Consider the following 22,598-nt stretch of genomic DNA (forward strand, 5'->3'; position numbering starts at 1 on the left):
GGCATACAGCCTAATAACAAATTGGTGGCCTCTCATTCAAATGCCAACCAGGGTCTACCTTGCTTGGCTTCCAAGATCAGACAGGGCCTGGTCTATTTAGGACAGGCATGGGCAAACTTGGGCTCTCCAAGTGAAATAAGAGGCTGTGTCTACGAATAGATGCAGTTAGGCTGCCAGGGCTAAAAGCTACGGAATCTTGGGAGTTAAAGTTTCTTAAGGTCTTTAGCCTTCTCTGACAGAGATATATATACCAGGCATGGGTAAACTTGGCCTCGGGGGGGGGGGGGGGGAGGGGAGGAAGGGGTCTGAGGCTGTTAGGAATGGTGCGAGTTGAAGTCCAAAAAGCCTGGAGGGCCGTTCTGCCCATGCCTGATTTAGGAGGCTAACACCATTCATATTTTAGGTGATCCCTTGTAGTCCAAGGATGATGGTCCTCCAAGAATGGTAACCTAACAATTGAAGAATGGCTAGACAAATTATTTGAAATAAGGGATATGGATAAGTTAACGTTCTTCCTGAGAAACAGCTCTGGGAGACCCATGAAACAGACGGATTGGACTGAATTTGAGGAATACGAGAAAAGCAAATTTGAATGTAAAAATTATTAAGATTTGAAATGGTGAGACATAAATAGGTATTATATTGGTATGGACGGGTGAAAATCAAAATAGGGTTCCCCCCTGAGGGATACCTAGGGATATCGGATGATGTACTGTTTGGAAACTGAATGGAAGTCTTTTTATATTCTTTTTTTTCTCTTTTCTTTTTTTCTTTCTCTTTCCACTATCTCTATCTGTATATGCATGTAGGTGGGTATACAGCGTGTGCTTGTATATGTTGATTTATACATGTGATGTATTCCCCTTTTTTTTCCTCGACTTCCCCCCAACCCTTGCCTACCCCCCCACTGTATTTTATCAAAAACCTAATAAAGATATTTTTTTTTAAAAAAAAACAAGAGTGGTAACCTAGGGGTGGATCCGTAGGTGGCCGTGGAGCCCTATTCTTGATCTGCATCTTCTCCCACAGTGAGGGCATTGGTTTCCAGGTGGGAGGCGGTCCTGGTCGGGGTTGGCTTGATGCACCTTCCTCTTGGCATGTTTCTCTTTTTCGCCCTCCATTCGTACCTCTTCAAATTCTGCAGCACTGCTGGTCACAGCTGACCGTCAACTGGAGCACTCAAGGGCCAGGGCTTCCCAGTTCTCAGTGTCTATACCAGAGATTTTAAGGTTGGCTTTGAGCCCCTCTTTAAATCTCTTTTCCTGTCCACCAACATTCCATTTTCACCTCACTACCTCTGAGAATGCTTGCCATAGATGCAGGCAAAAGTCAGGAAAGAATGCCTCTAGAACATGGCCATATAGCCTGAAAAAACCTACAACAACCCAGTGATTCCGGCCATGAAAGCCTTCGATAATACATTCCGTTTTCATTCTGGAGTTCGGAGTAGAGCAACTGCTTTGGGAGGCGGTGGTGGGGCATCCAGACAATGTGGCCGGTCCAGCGGAGTTGATGGTGGAGGATGTTGGTGGTTTTTGCTTCAATGTTGGTGGTCTTTGCTTCTTCCAGCACGCTGACGTTTGTCCGCTTGTCTTCCCAAGAGACTTGCAGGATTTTCCAGAGGCAGCGCTGACGGAATCGTAACAGGAGTTGCATGTGACGTCTGTAGGCAGTCCACGTTTCGCAGGCATATAGCAGGGTTGGGAGAACAATAGCTTTATAAGCAAGCACCTTGGTACCCCTATGGATGTCCTGGTCCTCAAACACTCTTTGCTTCATTCGGAAAAAAGCTGCACTTGCAGAGCTCAGGTGGTGTTGTATTTCGGTGTCGATGTTGACTTTGGTGGAGAGGTGACTGCCAAGGTAGTGGAAATGGTCCACATTTTCTAATGTTACACCATTAAGCTGTATCTCTGGCATTGGAGAGGGGTTGGCTGGGGACTGCTGGAAGAGCACTTTGTTTTCCCAATGTTATTGACAGGCCAAGCTTCTCGTATGCTTCTGCAAAGGTGTTTAGAGTGGTTTGCAGGTCTTCTTCTGAATTCATATACAAAGCACCGTCTCAACCGTTAACTGCCACATCATCTGACGTCATAGCTCGAGCGCTCCTATCCCCCGCCCCCTCCTCGGCTTTCAACTGCACCAACTTTTCCGGCTTTTCCCGAGAGAAAGAGTGAAGCAAAACTCCTCATTGGTTTCCAAGGCCTCGAAATCAGCCAATCCGGAGAGTCCCCATTGTGAGCGAACAGGCGGGGAGCCTATCGTTGTCTCCGGTGGGCGGGGCCAAGGGAGAGTGCGGGCAGTTCCCTGTGTCGCGTCCCTCAGTCTGAGGGAGGCTCCGCTCCAGGAGGGAAGGAAGAGGGGAGTGGGCGCCGTCCCGGGGCCGCCATGACCGCGCCGCTGACCGGCCTCGCCTGGACCTCGGCCAACGTGGCAAGCGCGGGATGGACTTCGGTGAGAGGCAGGACATTCATAACAATCATAATGATCAACTTTATTTGTTAGCCGCCTCTACTTAAGGTTTTACCACAGTTAAAATGCATAGGAGACAACACAAGGCCATTAAAACACATGAAGATAGGAAAAAGTTAGGCCCTCAAGTTAGCAGCTGTTGAGAAGGATGTGTGCTTTCTCTATCGAATCCAAACGGAGCATCCTTTATTCAAAATGCTTGGGCTTTGACTTTTTAAAAACTATGTTCACTGTTGTAATTTAGTGTTTCGAGTAGAAGTGTTTATTTCACAACTCTAAAACCTTTGTACCACATAGTTTTTTGAGTGTGTCCTGTCTTGTGAACCACGTGGGGTCCAGTGCCAGGAGAAATACAAATAGCATAAAATAAACACTGCAATCTCCAGTTAAAATAATCATGGAAGATGGGTGAGGCCTGGAAAGCCGGAAGAGTTAGCCAATCCATGTCTCCATCAGGGCTTCTCGGGGCCCTTCTACACAGCCATATAACCCAGAATATCAAGACAGATAATCCACAATGCCTGCTTTGAACTGGATTATCTGAATCCACACTGCAATATAATCCAGTTCAATGTGGATTTTATGCAGCTGTGTGGAAGGGGCCTTGAACTGTTTCCCCTTTGGCATGAGGAATGTTTACATGATTTTAGGCCCATAGGTATATAAAATAGGTGTAAAAACCAGACATAAATCAGTTTTTGCAAGTCTTCCTAAACAGGCTGTTTTTCCTTTTCATGCAGTGCAGCTGAAGCATCTTCTGCAGAGTCCACTGTAAACACAAAACACAACAGATTTGTGTAAATGTCTAAAAGAGTGACATTCAGAAACATTTCGCTGTTGCCAAATTTTCCGGACTCAACATTGAGCAAAGGGCTTATGCCAGGAGGAATCCTTTGTTGAATGGTGTTAGCTGGCACTGATTGTTTCATTCCTGAAATTCCCCTGTTTTCTGAGTGTTGATCTTTATTTGCTGTCCTGATTTTCGAGTTTTTAAAGACTGGTAGTCAGATTTTGTTCATTTCATTGTTTCCTCCTTTCTGTTGAAATTGTCCACATGCTTGTGTATTTCAATTTCAATATCATTTGAGAACACAGAAATGCTGAACCACTCCAATAACCATTATGTGCCTGAGATTTGTGTGTGTGTGTGTGTGTGTGTGTGTGTGTGTCAGAAGCGACTTGAGAAAAATGGCAAGTTGCTTCTGGTGTGAGAAAATTGGCTGTCTGCAAGGACGTTGCCCAGGGAACGCCTGGATGGTCGATGTTTTACCATCCTGTGGGAGGCTTCTCTCATGCCCCCACATGGGGAGCTGGAGCTGACAGACAAGAGCTCAATCTGCTCTCCCCAGATTCAGACCACTGACTTGTTGGTCAGCAGTCCTGCCAGTGCAAGGATTGCACCATGGGAACTCTATGCCTGAGATGTAGTGCCTGAGATGAAGCCAAAGCAGGCAATGTGTTGTCGAAGGCTGAAATCATTGTGTTGCTGTGAGTTTTCAAGGCCTTATGGCCATGTTCCAGAAGCATTCTCTCCTGATGTTTCACCTAAATCTATGGCAGGCATCCTCATAGGTTGTGAGGTCAGTTGGAAACTAGGCAAGTGGGGTTTATATATCTGTGGAATGTCCAGGGTGGGAGAAAGAACCCTTGTCTGCTGGAGGCGAGTGTGAATGTTGCAATTGGACACCTTGATTTGCATTGAATGGCCTTGCAGCTTCAAAGCCTGGCTGGTTGCTGCCTGGGGAATCCTTTGTTGGGAGGAGTTAGCTGGCGCTGATTGTTGCATGCCTGGGATTCCCCTGTTATCTGAACGTTTATCTTTATTTACTGTCCTGATTTTAGAGGTTTTTTTTTTTAAACTGGTAGTCAGATTTTGTTCATTTTAAAGTTTCCCCCTTTCTGTTGAAATTGTCCACATGCTTGTGTATTTCAATTTCAATATAATTTGAGAACACAGAAATGTTGGACCACTCACCACCATGTCAGACTACACAGAAAAGCCATTGAAAAACTCACAGCAACCAAGGGAACTTGGTTTGAACTCTGTCAATATCAGAATTCATAGCACATGTTGCTTGTCCCTTATCTGAAATGTTTGGGGACCAAACAGTTTCAGATTTTGAATTTGTTCTTTGATTTTGAGATATTTGCATATATGTAATGAGATATCCTGGAGATGTCCTGGAGATGGAACCAACATCTAAACATTAATATCATGTATGTTTTAGAAACACCGTATACATATTGCCTGAAGGTAAATATATATAGAACAGTTCCAATATTTTGTGTGTAAAGTTTTAGAGTTTTATTTAAATTCTGGTAGCCAGATTTTGTTCATTTTAATTGTTTCCTCCTTTCTGTTGAAAACCTTCAACAACACTTTCATCGATTGTAAGATTCACGCCAATTTCAGTACCACCAAAAGGAGGAAAAAAGAGCTTTATTTATATCTAAGAAAACTACCAGCAATTCCCAGTTTTAGAGATGTTTATAAGGGGGGAAAAGTGCATCTTAGAATGAAAAAAATGTGAAAGCAAGAAAAATGAATAAAATAAATAAAATGTATAAAGCTGGGGGGTGGGGGGCACGGGGATGGACGGACTGGCACTTCAAACACCTAGCAGATGTAGATGCTCTGGATGTTTTTGAATTGTTATGAGGTGTTGACCATAACTTAAAAGTATCATTTAAGCATTGGGAGGAGCAGTTTTGAGCATATAAATAGTAATTTCCCCTAGTGATTGAAGAAAAGGACAAAGAGTGCTTTCAAACATTTTTGAGGTTTCAGGGCATGAAGTGTGGCATTCAACTTGCTTTGCTTTGCAACTGGCTGTCTGTGGCTTTGCTTGCTCCTAGTCTTTAATTTCTCCAACAACATTGTGCTTCACTTTGAAAGAGGTTTTGGGTTCATGATTATGGGAATGCATTGATTTTATTTAAAGCTCTTTCCCCTTCAAAGAGATTAGGGTGCTGAGCTGTGTTAATCAGTCTTAATTAGCATTGATTAAACTATCATTTTACCTTATTCTTGGAGATTGAGAGTCAGTTTGAATGAAGCAGTTTTACGTGGCTTCTAGATGTCCGTAATTGATGGGTGTAAATTGGTGACCTCTACATTACCTTTTAAGTCACTTTACAGGTTTCAGGTTAGGGAATGGTTAGTGTGGTTGTGGTTGTTGTGTGCCTTCAGGTCATTTTTGACATATGGTATCCCAGAGACAATCCTATTATGGGAGTTTCTTGGTGGAATTTGGTGCAGTATCATTAATGTCTCTCAATAAGCAGTGTGCAGAAACTTGCTGCCTCTGGTCTTCTCAGTGTGACCTTAATGGTAGCTATGGACAGCTTTTCCTTCTGCGTATTTGTCCCATTTCTTTGTAAAAACATTCCAGTGGTCCATAACATGATCGTGAATGGAGAGGTGACAATGGTTTTGTGTGTGAGATATAAGACTTAAATTGGGAAGGGCTTGAGAGAGCAACGGTGTTAATGCAGAGTGCATCCATACTGTAGATTTAAGGCAGTTTGACAGCACTTTTAACTGCCTTGGATCAAGGCTGCAGAATCCTGGAAGTTATTATTTGGTGAGGCACAAGCACACTTTGGCAGAGAAGGCTGAATACTTTGCAAAACTATAATTTCTATGATTGCATTGAAGTATAGGAGTTAAAGTGGTGTCAAATTGCATTAATTCTACACTGTAGATGTGGGTTCTGCTACTGGCATCTCCAACTAGAATGATCAAAATGTTTTGCCTGAGACTCAGGAGAATTGTTGCCAATTCAAGTTGGCAGTACCAGGCCTGGTGGACCAACCTAGTTCCAAATTATGTGTGTATCTGTATAACAATACTGCTTATAAAACAAGAAGGTTTTCATTTGGTTTGTCCTGGTTGTATTCTTAAAAGGAAGGCTGCTTGGGCATCCTGTTTTCATAGGAAAACGGAGGCTTGGAATCATGCACTTGTAACCTAGAAGCCATGAAGTGTGACTTGGGAAATTGCCAGTTCATTTGTCAGGTATAAAAAAAGATATAGGATGTGAGGAAAGTTGTTACCCGCTCACTCTTACCATCTGCATAATAGGACAATGCCATTTTCACAGGAGTGTTCTGCTTATTTTACGGCCACAATATCTTCAAGCTATTTAGAACATGTTACATAAATTCTAGATGTTATTACAGGATGAGCAAATTTTATCTGGAAGTCCAAAATTTGGAATCCCCCCAAATCCCCAATTTTTCACATGGGTAGGTGAGATACTGATACTGAATGCTTTGTGATAGATCCCATCGCCAAGATATCTCATTTTGCGTACATGCAAACACAGGAGTTCAGAAACCTTAAATTCTCCAAATCCAAAGCACTTTGGATCTCAAGCATTTAATTGCCCAAGAGAGACTCAATCTATATTTTTCCAGGGTTATGCTGGTGAAATCATGGCTGAACAGAAGTTTGCCTAGGAAGGTGTTGAGGCCTGTGAAGCCTCTGAGGATGAGGTTGAGGATTTTTTGTTTGAGCCTGTTACTTCTGTGAGAGAAAGCCAAGGTGTTTTTTGAGATGTTTTGGATTGACCCGTTGTCAGGGAAACAGACCATGTTTCTCATGAGAATCTCCCAGGGACTGACTATGAAAGGAATGTGGAGGAGACCAGAAGGCTACTGGTGGTAACCCAGGGATAACCCAGCGTTTATTGCCCAGACAGAAGGATGTGAAGCAGAGACAGATTTGTTGTTCTCAGAGACTGAAAAAAGGGAGCCTAGGTGTGGGAAATAATGATGTTTAGGTAAGAGGGAGACTTCTTAACAAATCTGAGGTTTTGTTTGGTGTGGAGACCAACATTGAAATTTCATGTATCAAGTTGCCTGTCAGTGAAGCTCCGCGTTAGGAGTTCTGATTCTTGGTTTTTGGATCTTGTTTTCCTGTTTAAGTTTCATGTCTTCTGTTTGGATTACAAGTCTTGTTTCAAACCTTTGGGATTATAGTCATGTATTGTGTGCCACCACCTTGGGATTACCATTTCTTGTTTTATCTTCCGTGATTTTTGGATTCATGTTCAGAGTTACTCTTTGCCTTTTGTCAAGCTCTTGATATCTATCTGATGGATGTAACTTGGATACTGCTTTTACAACGTAGCTTTCAATTTTTCTTTCTTGCATGTTTAGTTTGCTTATTTTAAATGACTTTTAGATAATTGCTTACACTATTTTTATATACTCCTTTCTTAATAAACTCATTATTATTGTTGGACTGTGTGGTGTCTGGGCAAAAAGGGGTTAAACAAGCAGCTGGGTTGCAACAGAAGGCTGGGAAATGTTTTACATTTTGGCCAGCTTTTGGGTGGTTATCCATGCAATAAAAAGACCACAGCAGTCCAAAGTCTACATGACAGTATTGCTAATTTTAGTACATTTTATATCAAGACAATAAAATATGAAATTAATTGATATTTTAGTATGAAATTTTGATGTTAAATTCCTCTCTTTTCTGCATCTCATTTTAAAAAATATATAGTGAAGAGTAGAGACATCACACTGGCAACCAAGATTCACATAGTTAAAGCAGTGGTATTTCCTACGGATGTGAGAGCTGGACCTTACGAACGAAGGCCGAACGAAGGAAGATAGACGCTTTTGAACTGTGGTGTTGGAGAAAAATTCTGAGAGTGCCTTGGACCGTGAGAAGATCTAACCAATCCATACTTCAGGAAATAAAGACCGACTGCTCATTGGAGGGAAGGATATTAGAGACAAAGTTGAAGTACTTTGGCCACATCATGAGGAGACAGGAAAGCTTAGAGAAGACAGTGATGCTGGGGAAAGTGGAAGGAAAAAGGAAGAGGGGCCTACCAAGGGCAAGATGGATGGATGGTATCCTTGAAGTGACTGGCTTGACCTTGGAGGAGCTGGGAGTGGTGATGGCCGACAGGGAGCTCTGGCGTGGGCTGGTCCATGAGGTCACGAAGAGTCGGAAGTGACTGAACGAATAAACAACAATCACTTTTTATCTACACTGCCACTAGCTGTCAAAGATATTTGACAGCAAAGTAAACAGACCCCTCAACCTCTGAGGATGCCTGCCATAGATGTGGGTGAAACATCAGGAGAGTATGCTTGTGGAACATGGCCATAAAGCCTGGAAAACGCACAGCCACCCATTGATTCCAGCTATGAAAGCCTTCGACAGCAAACTAAGTGTAGCTTATTGTAGAAGTGAAGATGCCAATAAATCCAGGTCATTTGTGATAATAGATTAAGGAAACAGGTCGTAGCCTATATAATTACAAGAAGATAGCTGTCATATGGAGGTTTCTTTAAACTGGTTTGGCTAGTGTTGGTCTGGCTTACTCATTCTCTCTTTCTTGCTTCATTGCTTCCTGGTTTTCTCTACTGGACTCGAGATGAAAAGCCTTTGCTTTGTTTCCTGCCTGCTCTATTTGCTATTTTTTCCGTACCACCTGCTTGGGTCATTGTGCTTTTTAAATGAATGGCACCTATTCAGTGGGTTGCCTTTAGGAGCACATTTTCTTGAAAATGTTCAAGGCTCTGTGGGTGTTGTATAATTAAACTCACAGCATTTGCTTTTCTCTCCCATGACCTTTATTACACAAAGGTTTGCTGTGAGGAATTTTCCTGTATGACACTCCCTGGTCCTAATTCTACGTTTGGGAGTATAGATATACACACTCGCTCTCCTTATGCTGCAATGTCTTCAACAGCTCAAATAACTCAACCATGGGGTTCACAAGGCCTGTTACTTACACCAGAATCCACAAATGTTCCTTTATGAGCCAGCCAAAATACATAAAATGTGTCATGCAACTTTTTGAAGTTTAACTGGCTTCTTCATCAGTCAAATATGTTAAAAATCATGCAGGATTTTTTTTTTAAAAAAATGTGAAGATGATAGGGTCACATGGCTACATTCTGTTTCAGTTGGTATTTGGTGTTAGCTAAGATGGGTTCTGTGTGAGTGAAAGCCATTCTCTTTATGGTCCATGCAAACTCTAGGGACAAAGAGCAGTAATAGCCAGGTAATAACATTTCTGCTCCATTAGCAACTGGAAAGGAAGACTCAGCTGTTCTACAGAAAGCTCACCACTCTTTCTTTATAAGCCCAGTTATCATGTTTAGTGTCTTGTATGAAAGCCACTAGTAGTTAAGAATCACCCATAGACCAGTCATCTGACACTGGATTGGATACGGCTGAACCTTTTCATGTTGTTTCCTAAGCGTCCTTTCTCTTCATACTGTACCTAGATCACATCCACTGTGGAAGGAACATCCGCCAACTTTGGGAAAGGATTTGCACAGAAGTACTACCTCTGTTATACATCAACAATAAACAATATGGTAGGAACAGCATCAGGGTTTCTGGGACAAGTGATACACAGATGTGACTCAAAAGTGGCTTGTAGAGTTCATGGAGTCTGCTTCTCTTTTAGAATCCTGCAGGAGATGTACTCTATGACGTCATAATCTTGAGTGAGAAAACACCATTGCCTACTGGATACACTTACGTTAAAGAATTTTCAGATTCAAGTGAGTTTGCCTGCCCGGGGGGGGGGGACGGGACGGGACGGGGGGACGGGACGGGACGGATGATGACGACTCTGTTTATAATTTCCCCAAAAGATTGAATTGCTTCCCTAGCACTTTTGTTGTTGTTGCTTGCCATCAAGTTGATGTATGGTGACCCTATGAATGAGCGACCTACAAGAGACTCCATCATTAAGTGTCTTACTGAGGTCTTGCACCATCTGGCTTCCTTTATTGAGTTTCTAGCACATTCTCCCCAAGCATTATAATCTTTTCCAGCGAGTCATAGTTAATACTAATTGGCTACAAATGGAAAATTGCAGAGGACTAGCAACCTATGGCTCATGGACTGGTGATTGTTCACCGGACACTATTTTGGGCAGCACTGCTCTAGAGTAAACGTGTATTGCCTTGATCTAAATTCGAAATGAGCTTAATTTCTCTATCTGTTTTTATATTTTAAATTGCCTCTGTACATCTCTCTTAAAAACATGTCTCAAGTCACTACTAGAAATTTTAAACCCCTGTCCTGCCAGACATTACATTAAAAAACAAATTGGGGAAATTTAAGCTCTCCCTTCCCCCAATTTGTGAGCTTGTCCTGCTCTGGGTTGTGCTACCGAGGAAAGTGTGATACGTAATTCCACAACGACGTTTTAAGATTTGTGTGTGTAGTTTGATCCTGCGCTTTTACAAATGTAACTCTAGATTCTGTTGTTGGGGTGGAAAGCCTCATCTTCAATCAAACATGAACAGTGTAGAAATTACAAGAGTTCTTTGCAGATTATAGATTTGGAAGGTACTGCCAGAGTCTTTTTTCTGATCCTATTCATTTTGCTATAATGGCAAAATGTTCAGTGTGCATCCATATAAAAAAATATAAATGAAGGCAAAGGAAGATAGATGCTTTTGAATTCTGTTATTGGAGGAAAATTCTGAGAGTGCCTTGGACCACAAGAAGATGCAACCAGTCCATACTCCAGGAAATAATGCCCAACTGCTTACTGAAGGGAAGAATATTAGAGGCAAAGATGAAGTAATTTGGCCACATAATAAGAAGACAGGAAAGCTTAGAGAAGACAATGATGCTGAGGAAAATGGAAGAAAAAAGGAAGAAGGGCCTACCAAGGGCAAGATAGATGGTGGTATCCTTGAAGTGACTGGCTTGACCTTGAAGGAGCTGGGGGTGGCGATGGCTGACAGGGAGCTCTGGTGTAGACTAGTCCATGAGGTCACGAAGAGTTGGAAGCAACTGAATGAATAAACAGCAACACATGCTTCCCTTTTATCTGATATGTTTTGCTATGCCATGGTTTGTTTTTTTTTAGAAAATAGAAATTTGTCCTTTTTATCTCTTTTCCTTGTTGATTGCTGAAAAACTTTGCCCTTTCCTGTCTAAGATCGGCCTTCTTATACTTTTACCCTAAGAAATTTTTATGTGACCCCAATGCATACATACAGGTTATATAAAATAGGTATAAAAATCAGACAGCAACTGAAAATAAATTGACATTTGCAAGATGTGATAAACAGGCTGATTTTCCTTTTTGTGGATTACAGCTGAAGAGTCCACTGTAAACACTGCACATTATTGCTAATAGACTTGTAGAAATGGGTGTTGTCAGAAATATAGGTTGCTTACCTCTAACCATAGTTTCCCGAGTGGTCATCTGAATAAGCACATGTGGTAGTTTCTGTGGCTGAGCAGACAGCTTCGGAACCTTCTAGATAAATTTGAAAACTTTGATTGTTGGCCCCGCCCACTCTCCCCTTGCGAGCATAAATAGCAGGTGGGCGGAGCCACCACCTCAGTTCTTTTGATCCGCCGCTCTCAGCAGCAAAAGAATATTTGTTTATGAACTGCCTGTGTTTTTGACTGGATTGCATATCGTTTCACCTTCTCTCTACCTTCTTGACCTCGGACTAAATGGGATGTTCTTAGCTCAGTGTTGGGATCACAAACAATTTGGCAACAGGAAAAAGGTTTTCCCATTTTGGTCAACTGTGAATACGCACATATGGTAGTTTCTGCGGCTGAGCAGACAGCTTCGGAACCTTCTAGATAGATTTGAAAACTTTGGCGGTTGGCCCCGCCCACTCTCCCCTTGCGAGCATAAATAGCAGGTGGGTGGAGACGGTGAAACGATATGCAACCTGGTCAAAAACACAGGCAGTCCTAAGGCAATTCGTAAGCGAAGGTTCTTTTGCTGCTGACAGAGCGGCGGATCAAAAGAACTGAGGCAGTGGCTCCACCCACCTGCTATTTATGCTCGCAAGGGGAGAGTGGGCGGGGCCAACCGCCAAAGTTTTCAAATCTATCTAGAAGGTTCCAAAGCTGTCTGCTCAGCCGCAGAAACTACCATATGTGCATATTCACAGTTGACCACAATGGGAAAACCTTTTTACTGTTGCCAAATTGTTTGTGATCCCAACATTGAGCTAAAGACATCCCATTTAGTGTCAGGACCCAGTTTATGAAACCATACTCTAAGATGCCCTGCTTCCCAGCAGTAATTTTGTATGTGTTATGAGGGCTAACTCCCCCCTCACACATACACATAGTTTCCTGTCTTAAACATCTTTACCTCATGTGTGTTCTTAATCCGTTTTGTTGCTGCTTCTTCCTGCAGAGACATCCATCTCCAAGAAGAAGAGGCTGTGTGTCAAGCTAATCCCGCTGGGTGCGGCAGAAACAGCCGTCTTTGACATCCTGCTGAGCAGCAAAAGCAAAGTGGTCCCAAATTACTTGCGCATAGGGTGAAGTGTTTTCTGTTGTATCCCTTCTTGCTATTCTATTAGGCTGATAGTTTATTTGTTTTTCAAAAAATATATTCCTCTCCCCATCTAGGGAAATGGGTGGATTTGCACTTTGGTGTCGAAAGGAGTCTGTTGCCAAACCTAAACCTCTCCCTAAGCCACGGAACATCAGTTTAGAAATGAGAAGGCTCTCACTAGAACCAGAAAAGTAAGTTTTGGACATTTAAAAATGTTGCTATAGACTTTGCCCAATTATTGTCACAGGTGATTCAGTCCAATGGCCTGTGATCTACCAGTTTCTCATCTCTAGTAGACTCGTACAAGATGTAGACGCTAGGCCAAAATGATTTCTCTTCTATTAATTACTTCCAGTAGCTTATCTGAGTCATACTCATCCAGAGTTTTGGAGTTTGATGCCATCTGTACACAGATGATATCCAACTCTATCACTCCTTTCCACCTGCTGCTAAGGAGGCTGTCCAAGTTTTGAACCGGTGTTTGGCAGCTGTGGCAGCCTGGATGTGGGAGAACAAATTGAAATTGAATCCAGATAAGACAGAGGTACTCCTGGTTAGTCAAAAGGCTGAACAGGCTATAGGGTTACAGTTTGTGCTGAAATCATACATTCGCAGCTTGGGAGTTCTCCTGGATTCATCACTGAGTCTGGAACCCCAGGTCTTGGTGGTTGGCAGGGGAGCTTCTGCACAATTTAAACTTGTGTGCCAACTGCGCCCGTACCTTGAGAAGCCAGACTTGGTCACGGTAGTCCACGCTCTTGTTTCAGTCTGAATGGACTACTGCCATGTGCTGTCCCTGGGATTGCCTTTGAAGACTGTTTGGAAGCTGCAAATAGTACAATGGGGAGCAGCCAGATTGCTCACTGGAGTGGCGTACAGGGAACATACAACCCTCGTAATGTCAGCTCCACTGGCTGCCAGTGCTACCAAGCAGAATCCAAAGTGCAGACTTTAGCCTATTAAGCCCTAAACTGTTCTGGTCCAGCTTACCTGTCCGAACGAATCTCCCCTATGAACCAGCTTTGACATTCAGATCTGATGGGGAAGCCCTGCTTTTGGACTCGCCCCCTTCACAGGAGCAACTGGTGGGGACAAGGGATAGGGCTTTCTCAGTGTTGGCCCCTCGGCTATGAAACTCTCCCCAGCAATATTAGGTTGGCTTCCTCCCTCCTGGTTTTCAGAAAGAAAGTTAAAACCTGCCTGTGGAACCAAGTGTTTGGGGAGTAGTACAACCACAGTGCAATATACATGAATCAGCGTGGATTATGATTGCAGGACTAGGTGCTATGTTTTTAATAGTTATTTAATGTATTTATATGCTTCATTCTTTGAATTTGATGTTTTATGTGTTGTGTATTTATATGCTTTTATGTTTTAATGTGGCACTGAATTATTGCCAAACTGGAAGCTGCTCTGAGACCCTCTGGGGTAAGAGAGAGTAGGGTAGAAATGCAGTAAATCTATATAAATAAAAATGTAATGTTTGTTTGTGTGTGGGATTAACATAACTCAAAAACCACTGGACGAATTGACACCAAATTTGGACACAATACGTACAACAGTTTAGGGCTTAATAGGCTAAAGTCTGCACCTTGGATTCTGCTTGGTAGCAGACTGGCAGCCAGTGAAGCTGACATAATGGGGGTTGTATACACAATACACGTATCAGGCCTACAAGTGACCATCACTCATAAAAACACTGAAAAACACAGTTGAAGAGACTTAAAAAGTAAAAAAAAATACAATGCATGCACAGAACTACATATACACATATATACACATATGCACATACACACATACACATACACACACAAAGCACATATACACAGACTGGGCCACAGTAACACATGGCAGGAGACGGCTAGTAAATAATAAACTAACTCTCACTCAAGTCTTCACTTGTTAGGAGTAATCAAAGCACCCATCTGAAATATATTCCGTGTATTACTTGTCTGCTGTATTAATTCCCTTACTACTATGGTGTTCCCAATCTCATAGCTACAGAATAGTCTGGAGTTCTTTCAAGTCTTATGGTATTATTTAACTCCATTAACACTCTACAGCCCCTGCAATTTCATCTGGAAATCAATCAGCTAATGCTCAAAGGAAGAAAGTTGTATGCAATCATTGTATTAAAACTGCATTGAAACTTTTCTATCCATTTTACCATTACGGATCTAGAGTCCATATTGGATAGCCTTCTGCAATAGGAGTATATTATTCATCTGACTTACTGGCCAAATAAATGGACCAAAATTTAGTATCTGCCTTCAAACAGTTCTCAGATTGAGGCATTTGAAGAGATAGCAGTTGAAACAGATTGCACCCTTTGTTTTTCAGCCCAGTTTAATATGTTAACTATTAACTGCTGATGTTCAGTCTGTATCACTAAAAGCCAAGTTTTATGCTATGAAAAGCAGCTATTCCATTTCACAATGGCTTGCACAATCTTAATATTCGCCGTGTACCCAAATCTAACAAAATATAGCCATTATGAGAAACTAGGGGCAGTGAAGTGAAGTTTAGGCAAGCAGTAGCAAGCCAGCATTCTACTTTTTAAAATAAGTCCTGTCTTTTCAAATATTGGAACCATCTTTTGCTCTTATTGGCACCTGATCTGATGAGTCCAGATGATGAGATTTGACTTTCTGGAGAAACTCTGGGTTATCTCCAGGGCTCAGCAGGTATGGGAGAACCATCCCCAGTCCCTTTTCTAGGGAGGGGCACATTTTGTCATCGTGAGCCTGTGAGATTAAAGGATATGAGAAATCTCCCAGGGCCAAAAAGTGCAGGTCATGTGTGCCTTTAAGCATGTAAGTCATAAAACTACAGGGAAGAAAGCTAGCAGTCTGATGACACTCCATATGTTCCTTATGAGTACAACTGACAATTCACCAGGAGGCCATGTTTTATTTACTCTTTTGTTTAAACACCTTGTCACATAATCCTTTCAGTGCAGACCTTCCATCAGAAAAGCCCACAGTCCCCACAAGGCCAGCGGCTCTTAAGCGACACGAGTCAATATATGAAAGTTCAAATGTCTACGGCATCTCGGGTAAGTAATCCTAAAGTCTAGAGTATGAGAAAAAGAAATAGTTGCCCTGCTTGCTAATTTAATGTGCATTAAGCTTGTTACTCTCAGCACTCTTAGCAAGTAGCATAGTTTTGTGGGGAAAATACTGCTCTTTTTAGAATACCTAGTGCTGAATGCTTCTAAATTCTTTTAACTGTTTTGTAAGCACTGGAGGTGTCTTTGCTTTCTTAGGGAAATGAGAGAACACTATTGGGCAGAGGTGCCCAAACAGGCCCAACATTTCATTCCCCAGATCTGGCACAGATAGTGTAAAGAATCTGGAATACAGAGGGAGTGAGAAGATTATAACTTTGAGTTGACGCCCCTCCGCCCAAACGTATTTTTCAGAGTAACTCATGTGTTCTCTCACCTTCTTAGCCATGGATGGAGTTCCCTTCACCCTGCACCCCAAGTTTGAGAGCAGCGTCAGTGGGAGCACTAATGTAAGTATTATAAATAAAAAAAAACAACTGCTCTGATTCCATTTTAGAGAGCTGCTGCCTTTGTGGGAAGATTATGTGCTGCATAAGGCTTTAGACAAAAAAATTAAAATGTGTCAAGAGAAAGGGGGCATTGGATTGAATTACTCTTATTGAGTCTCTTTCCCGAGTGAGTTCTCAATGGCCTGTTTTGCTTTCTATGCCAAATCAGGATAACTGGAAATGCTAGTAATTCAAAGTCATGTTTCACAAGCAGTGAAATTATTTTAGAGGAGGTTTGTTGAGCTGTGATAATGCTGGTGCTGTGAAGAGTCCTTGCAAGTTAAAGAGTTTTGGGTTTTTTCCACTTCTTCTAGGCATTTTCTCTCTTTCAAAACTTCAATATCAAGTCTCTTGCTGACATTGAGAAAGAGGTAAGTTGAATTTAAGGCCAAACAAAGAGTACATTAAACTGTCTTGTGTTGAACCAGTGTGGCCCAGTAGTCACCACCCTTTCTGTGGAAATAGGGCCAAAGCATGTGTTCTACCACTGAAGTATGTCCTCTTGCATTTGTGAGTAAAATGATCTTTTTTTGGTTTTTTTCTTCAGTATGACTATGGATTTGTAGTGGAAAGAACTGCAGCCGCCAGGCTTCCGCCCAGCATCTCATAGCGTCAGCAGTTTCTTGAAGGATGTGCCTTTCTGCATTGGAGGCTCTTACCCAAACAGACAGCCAACTAACTGCAATGCACATGGAAGTGCTCTTTTATAAAAGGAAGGAACTCTTGGGGCCAGGGCTTTAGTGGTTAAAGCTTGTAAATTATATTCTTGCCTACTGGAAGCTCACAGAACTCTCAGCACTATATCCATTTCATTATTCATAGAAGCAAAATGTCTTCAGTATCATTCCTCCATATATGTATTTTCTATGCAAAACATATTTTTAAATAAACTTGCGCGCTTCCTTCTGGCATTTCTAAACCTTTGGTGTGTTCTGAGTATGCATTTTTTTTTTAAAAAAAAATCCGGGAATGATTTTAACAGAACATAAAAGTAGACACGATTTGTTCCTGTGCTAGTTAGCTTCCTAAAAACCAAGGTAAGTAAAAAATGTACCATTTTAGCAGCGATGAAGAATTTGTGTACAAAGAACATTTCAGCCACCTTGTAAAATGCATTGATTGCCATTTAATTACCAAATCCCATGACCTCATTCCAGGAGCACAGGGGCAGTACAAAAGTCAACAATTGCTGTCATGTTCAGTAAACATGTGAAAGTTATTGTCGCCCCCTGCACAACCTTTGCAGTGGGTTCCAAAGTAACACAGTGGGCCATTGCCTGCCAGTACCAAACTGGTGTCGAAGAATAAATATTCCTTTGCAATGCTGGGTGGTGGCTGTTCCCGTGTGTGTCGTCGTCCTTCACTTCCGCCGGGAGGGGATCCATCTCAAGAAGGCACTTTGAGCTTTGTGCTGCCCAGAAGGAACTGCAAGACTCTGTCGATGAGGAGCGCAATGAAGAAATTGGCCAGCAGAACTTGAGTAATCACTAGTTTAAACTGAAATAGAACCAAAGGCAGGAGAACTGAAGTGAGAAACAGCCCCAGAAAGCAACAAATGCTGACATATTTTGTAACATAGAAGCCCCACTGCCAGAGAGACAGAATCCCATACAACTGAAATGAGATGGCAGAGCATCCATAGTCACTGAATACCAAGAATATGGCCAGCATACTAATTTCATAAGCTGAACTGGTCTGAAAATGAATTAAATGCTTTATCACTAATCTTTCTTTCTATGACAATCCAAAATTGTCAAAATACCAATTGTCACAGGAACAGAAAGTGATGGAAAATCTTCTGAACAGGGACACAGACAGCAAAACAAACATCACAGGTCTGTTAACCATTTCCTATGCTATCCAAAACTAAAAAAAATGACAGAAGTTGCTCTCAAAATACGTACCTGTTCCAACTCACATACACATTCAACTTGAGAACAAACCTACAGAACCTATCTTCTCTAGAACCAGGGGACTGCCTGCACATTTGAAGCTGGTTTTCACTTACTTTAACACTAATCAGAATATGATTTGATGTTCTCTTTTCATATGAATAGCTGCCTCTATGTCAACATTTGCCTGAAATCTGGCAACAAAACCCTCGATTCTTCATTTGGGGGTAAAATGCTCACTGAACACATTCAAAGAAAATATTTAAAAGTTTGCCAGGACAGACTTTGCCTTCAACACCAAAATGACCGGGGTGGGGTGGGGGGTGGGATGACTTCAAAGGGAAGACCCAGCCAAATGATTGCCTGCTTACCTCTGTTGGGATGTCTACCAACCCAAACTGTTCATTGAACTCTGGAGATGAGCCAGTCAGAAGGGCTACAATTGCCAGTCCTGAAAGAATGATGCTCCACAGGAGAGGTTTGTTTTCCCGCAAACTTTCCATAAACGGGTGGCCCTGGAATAACAAACGTTGATTGGAAAGATTGCAAAACCAAAAGTTTCAAATACAGTAGGAATAAGTTTCAATTGCAGGAATATCAAAATATATTGGTGACATATTCTGGGTTAACCACCTGTTGTTATGCAAGGATATATACTGTTCATATTTATGATAGAAAAATACTCACTATCTCATTGAACTACAAGTCACCCCCAACTGGCTGATGGTTAATTGGTGGCTGATAAGAACAAGGGAATCCTGAACTTGATTTAGCTCCATAACCAGCATGGCCCTCTTGGGCTGTTTAATAGGGCCCGAGGTCTTCTCTACATTTTTAGTTTTCTTTGTCTTCTTCCCTGCCTTAGAGACAGGTAAGTCAAAATTTTCGGTTGGGTTTTGGTCGCCATTTTGTGCTCTCGGAACCAGAGGCAGGACCACCCGTTCGTACAATGCCGCCTTAAGGCGGATTCCTCTATTCTTTCTCGTTTGGGGGGTAAAGGATTGGCAAATAGCACAGGCTTGCGTTAGATGCCCTTCCCCCAAACATGCAATGCACAAAGAGTGTGCGTCGTTATCAGGGAAGTTCCCTTGGCAAGCGGAACAATGCTTAAAGCCTTTCGTTTGAGACATAGTTCAGATTAAAAGCCTGCACTTCAATAATAGACTAAATTAAAGTAGTTTAAACTGTCAGATCATAGATTTTGATCCAAAATGTTCTCAACAGAAGATTTTGAGCTCGCTGTTAACGCGGATGAAGAGAACTGAGGCGGTTAGCCAGCCCACGGGCTATATATGTGCTCGAGGGGCCAACCGCCATTTCTTTTGAATTTAACAGAAGATTCCGAAGCTGTGCTGCACGTGCACAGGAGATAATACCATATGTGTGTATTCACAGCAGACCACGCAGGGAAACTCCTAATTCTGTAGGTGCTGGGTAACCAAGTTCGCATCTGGTTCTTGGCTAATGTCTCTTGCAGCCAAAGAAATAGCATCAGGCTTCACTGGAATCAACTGAAGTAGAACGTATATTCACACCATAACAGTTACTGAAGTCAAGCACTCCTCACCTTATAATTTATGGCAAAAGTGGCCATCTGCATTGCCATGGACATGATGTAAACAGTGCTATTCACTAAACTGGGTTCAAATTCCTTGTAGAGGTCTACGAAGTCATCTTTCCTTAAAGCAAACAAGGAAAAGGTCCTTGAGAATTTCTCATTAAAAGACAAGATATTCACAATAAAATACGACATATTGAAGGCACTTTAATCAATAACACAGAGATTCTCAGTTTAAAGTTTTCAATTTCCATGCTTTTTTCTGGATTGCTTTGTATAGAATTTGCTCACATTTCTAATTTACTGTTAATACATGATCTCCAGTTTACAGTTAATACAGTACATGCAGTAAATTGTACCTGCAGTTAATAATTCTCTGGGGGGAATATTCTTTCCCAATCAAAGTATTTAATACTTAAATACTTAATACTTAAATCCAAGTAGCACTCACTTGGGATCACTACGGGCCTGCGCACCTCGATAGAGATAAACCAGGCTGACAAAGTGCACCATGAACTGCAACAACACAGTTAGAACTGTGTAGAGATTGAAGATATTTGGGAGTGGTCGCTCCCGGGAGAGGGTTTTCAGAGGCTAGGGGAAAAAAGGAGAAAATAAAATCAAGATTAGAACTCCATACAGGTTTTGGGAGCTGGTTAGATTCACTTGCTTGTGCTGGGTATAATCATAATGATAATTTATTACCTGCCCCTTCCTCTGGCATGAGGCAGGGTACAACATTGTTAAAACGAGAGACAAAAGACTTAAAATATATATAACAAGATACACAGAATTAAATTCCATTCGTGAAACAAATTAAAATTTGCAAGTTAAAATTGACTGGGAAAGCCTGGCGGAAGACAGCAGCTGATTTAGCGGTCAATGCGCTTCTGGCAGGTCATTCCAGTCTTTTTGGGGCGCCTCATGAAAAGGCCCTCTGGGTGATGGCTGCCAGTCAGGTTCTGGCTAGTTGGAGTAGACCCTCCCCCCAGAGGACCTCAGTGTTATCACATCTCTCACAGTGGTCCCAAATAATGAAAACATAGGATAATAATTTGTTACAAGCAAAACAAAAAGAGGAAAGCTTTTGGTAAAGAACACATTTAAAAGTTGTTTTAAAACAAGGTAGTTGAGAACCTGCACTGTCAATATAACAATGACAGCGTCACTTTAACTGTAGTTGCATCGGATGATGCCACATCCAAGATCCTGGCCCAATTGCTAGACCCACAGAGATCTGCAGTTAGGAGAAGGTTGCAAATGTCATACCCCAATGTCCATTTTCCAGCATCTTGGAAGTGCTTTGGCCAAAGCATTGTCAGGATGCTACATCCCATCTCGAAGTTTAAGATCTTCTGGGGACGCCCTGCTCTCGACCCCGCCACTGTCACAAGTGAGGTTGGCGGGGACGAGGAGCAGGGCCTTCTCGGTGGTGGCCCCCCACCTGTTAAATTTTTTTTTGAGTGAAGGACATGCATTGCTTTAGTTGGTGTCTTGTGTCCAAATTTAGTGTCAATTTGCCCACTGGTTTTTGAGTTCTGTTAATCCCACAAAGGAACATTACATTTTTATTGATATAGATGCTTAATGGTTACATGAGATCAACTGCTTGCACAACTATGTTTCAATATGAGTTTCATTCACTCTATTCCTTTCTTTTTAACAAGTTTCTTTCCACAGTCCCTATTTCCTTGCTTCAGGCTCGATACTGAAGTCACACATAAATTGACTGGGAACTACTTTCTTCTGGCATTCAGGCCCAACTATAGTATAGAGTTAAATACCCCTTTTTCTTTAAAACACCACGTTAAATACTAAGCACTTGGCCCACTACCTGGAGCCTCTTTTTTCCTACTGACTCCCTGTCAGAGGCCTAAACAACTTGGACTAACTCCACATAATTAGGATCAACCATCCTCAGGTTCCTTCAGCCATCAACTCTCCCCTTTTAAACCAACATTCCTTTTTCTCCAGTGACAGTTGGCTCCGCCCCTTTCCTTCTGCCAGGTGGCTAGGTTGCTATGGCAACGCCTGGGGCTTCTGGTCACCTCTCCGCTAATATTAATAAACATAACTAAAACTTACACTTGAATTGGGCATTTCGTTACAGCTACATAGGCTGAATTGTAAAATCTAATTTGCTAACGTGAGATTCTTTTGCATGATTTTGTCCATCAAAGAGAAGGAACAGGATGTTCTGCTGAGTGCCAACTACTCTTCACTTGCCAACACATTTGGGCTCTAAAGTGTTACAGACACTGCCAAAATGCCCTTATCCATTTTGGTTTTTGCAAAGACTCGGATTTTTTTAAAATCTAGACATTGGTGACAAGAAAAAGACAACACAAGATATATATGGGTTGCAATTCAGCAGGGTGTTGTGTAACATGACGTTTACAGACCTACACTAGTCAGAACCATTTAACCTTGCCAATCTTACCATAAGCTTTGATAGTGTCCCTTCCCCACAGCCTCATGGGGAGCAGGCAGTATCAGAAAAGTGTCTAGCTATGTTCCAGTGGCTAGATGCAAAAATAATTAAGAGTAGTGAGATCAGTGCTGTTATAATTTTCCATCTGGTAACAGTGGCACAGCTAGACACAACTCTGATCCTGCCTGCTCCCCACAAGTCACTGAATGGCCACATAAAGAGACTTTAGTTAACCTTCGGTGCAGTTAGGCTAGGGTTGCCATGCTTCTGCCCCAAAGAAGGGGCTGCTGTTATCTGCGGTGGGGCAGCAGAGGTCCCAACCCTCTCGGGAGGGATTAATCTGGCTTCACTGGAGCCGCCATGCCCCTTCACCTTCTTTT

At 42.1% G+C, this 22,598-nt stretch overlaps 2 protein-coding genes across 4 annotated transcripts in view; one reads left to right on the top strand and one right to left on the bottom strand.

Annotated features, from left to right (window-relative positions):
* The first annotated feature begins 2,312 nt into the window (after positions 1–2,312).
* Positions 2,313–17,256, top strand: MVB12A (multivesicular body subunit 12A). Its single transcript, XM_060763854.2, has 9 exons — positions 2,313–2,454; positions 9,730–9,822; positions 9,915–10,011; positions 12,639–12,765; positions 12,857–12,973; positions 15,737–15,837; positions 16,234–16,298; positions 16,652–16,708; positions 16,885–17,256. The coding sequence occupies exons 1-9, from the start codon at positions 2,389–2,391 to the stop codon at positions 16,945–16,947; spliced, it is 786 nt and encodes a 261-aa protein (XP_060619837.2). The 5' UTR covers positions 2,313–2,388; the 3' UTR covers positions 16,948–17,256.
* A 184-nt stretch (positions 17,257–17,440) lies between these two features.
* Positions 17,441–22,598, bottom strand: part of ATP13A1 (ATPase 13A1) — a 44,969-nt gene continuing 39,811 nt past the window's right edge. For all 3 annotated transcript variants that reach the window (XM_060763853.2, XM_060763852.2, XM_067463945.1), the window contains 4 exons: positions 20,239–20,381; positions 19,797–19,908; positions 18,601–18,744; positions 17,441–17,834 (listed from right to left, as the gene is read on the bottom strand). In XM_060763853.2, the coding sequence (XP_060619836.2) occupies positions 17,724–17,834; positions 18,601–18,744; positions 19,797–19,908; positions 20,239–20,381 (510 nt within the window). In that variant the 3' untranslated portion in view covers positions 17,441–17,723. The remainder of the gene's footprint in view (positions 17,835–18,600; positions 18,745–19,796; positions 19,909–20,238; positions 20,382–22,598) is intronic.

This window comes from Anolis sagrei, chromosome 2 (genome assembly GCF_037176765.1).
Source record: "Anolis sagrei isolate rAnoSag1 chromosome 2, rAnoSag1.mat, whole genome shotgun sequence".
NCBI lineage: Eukaryota > Metazoa > Chordata > Lepidosauria > Squamata > Dactyloidae > Anolis > Anolis sagrei.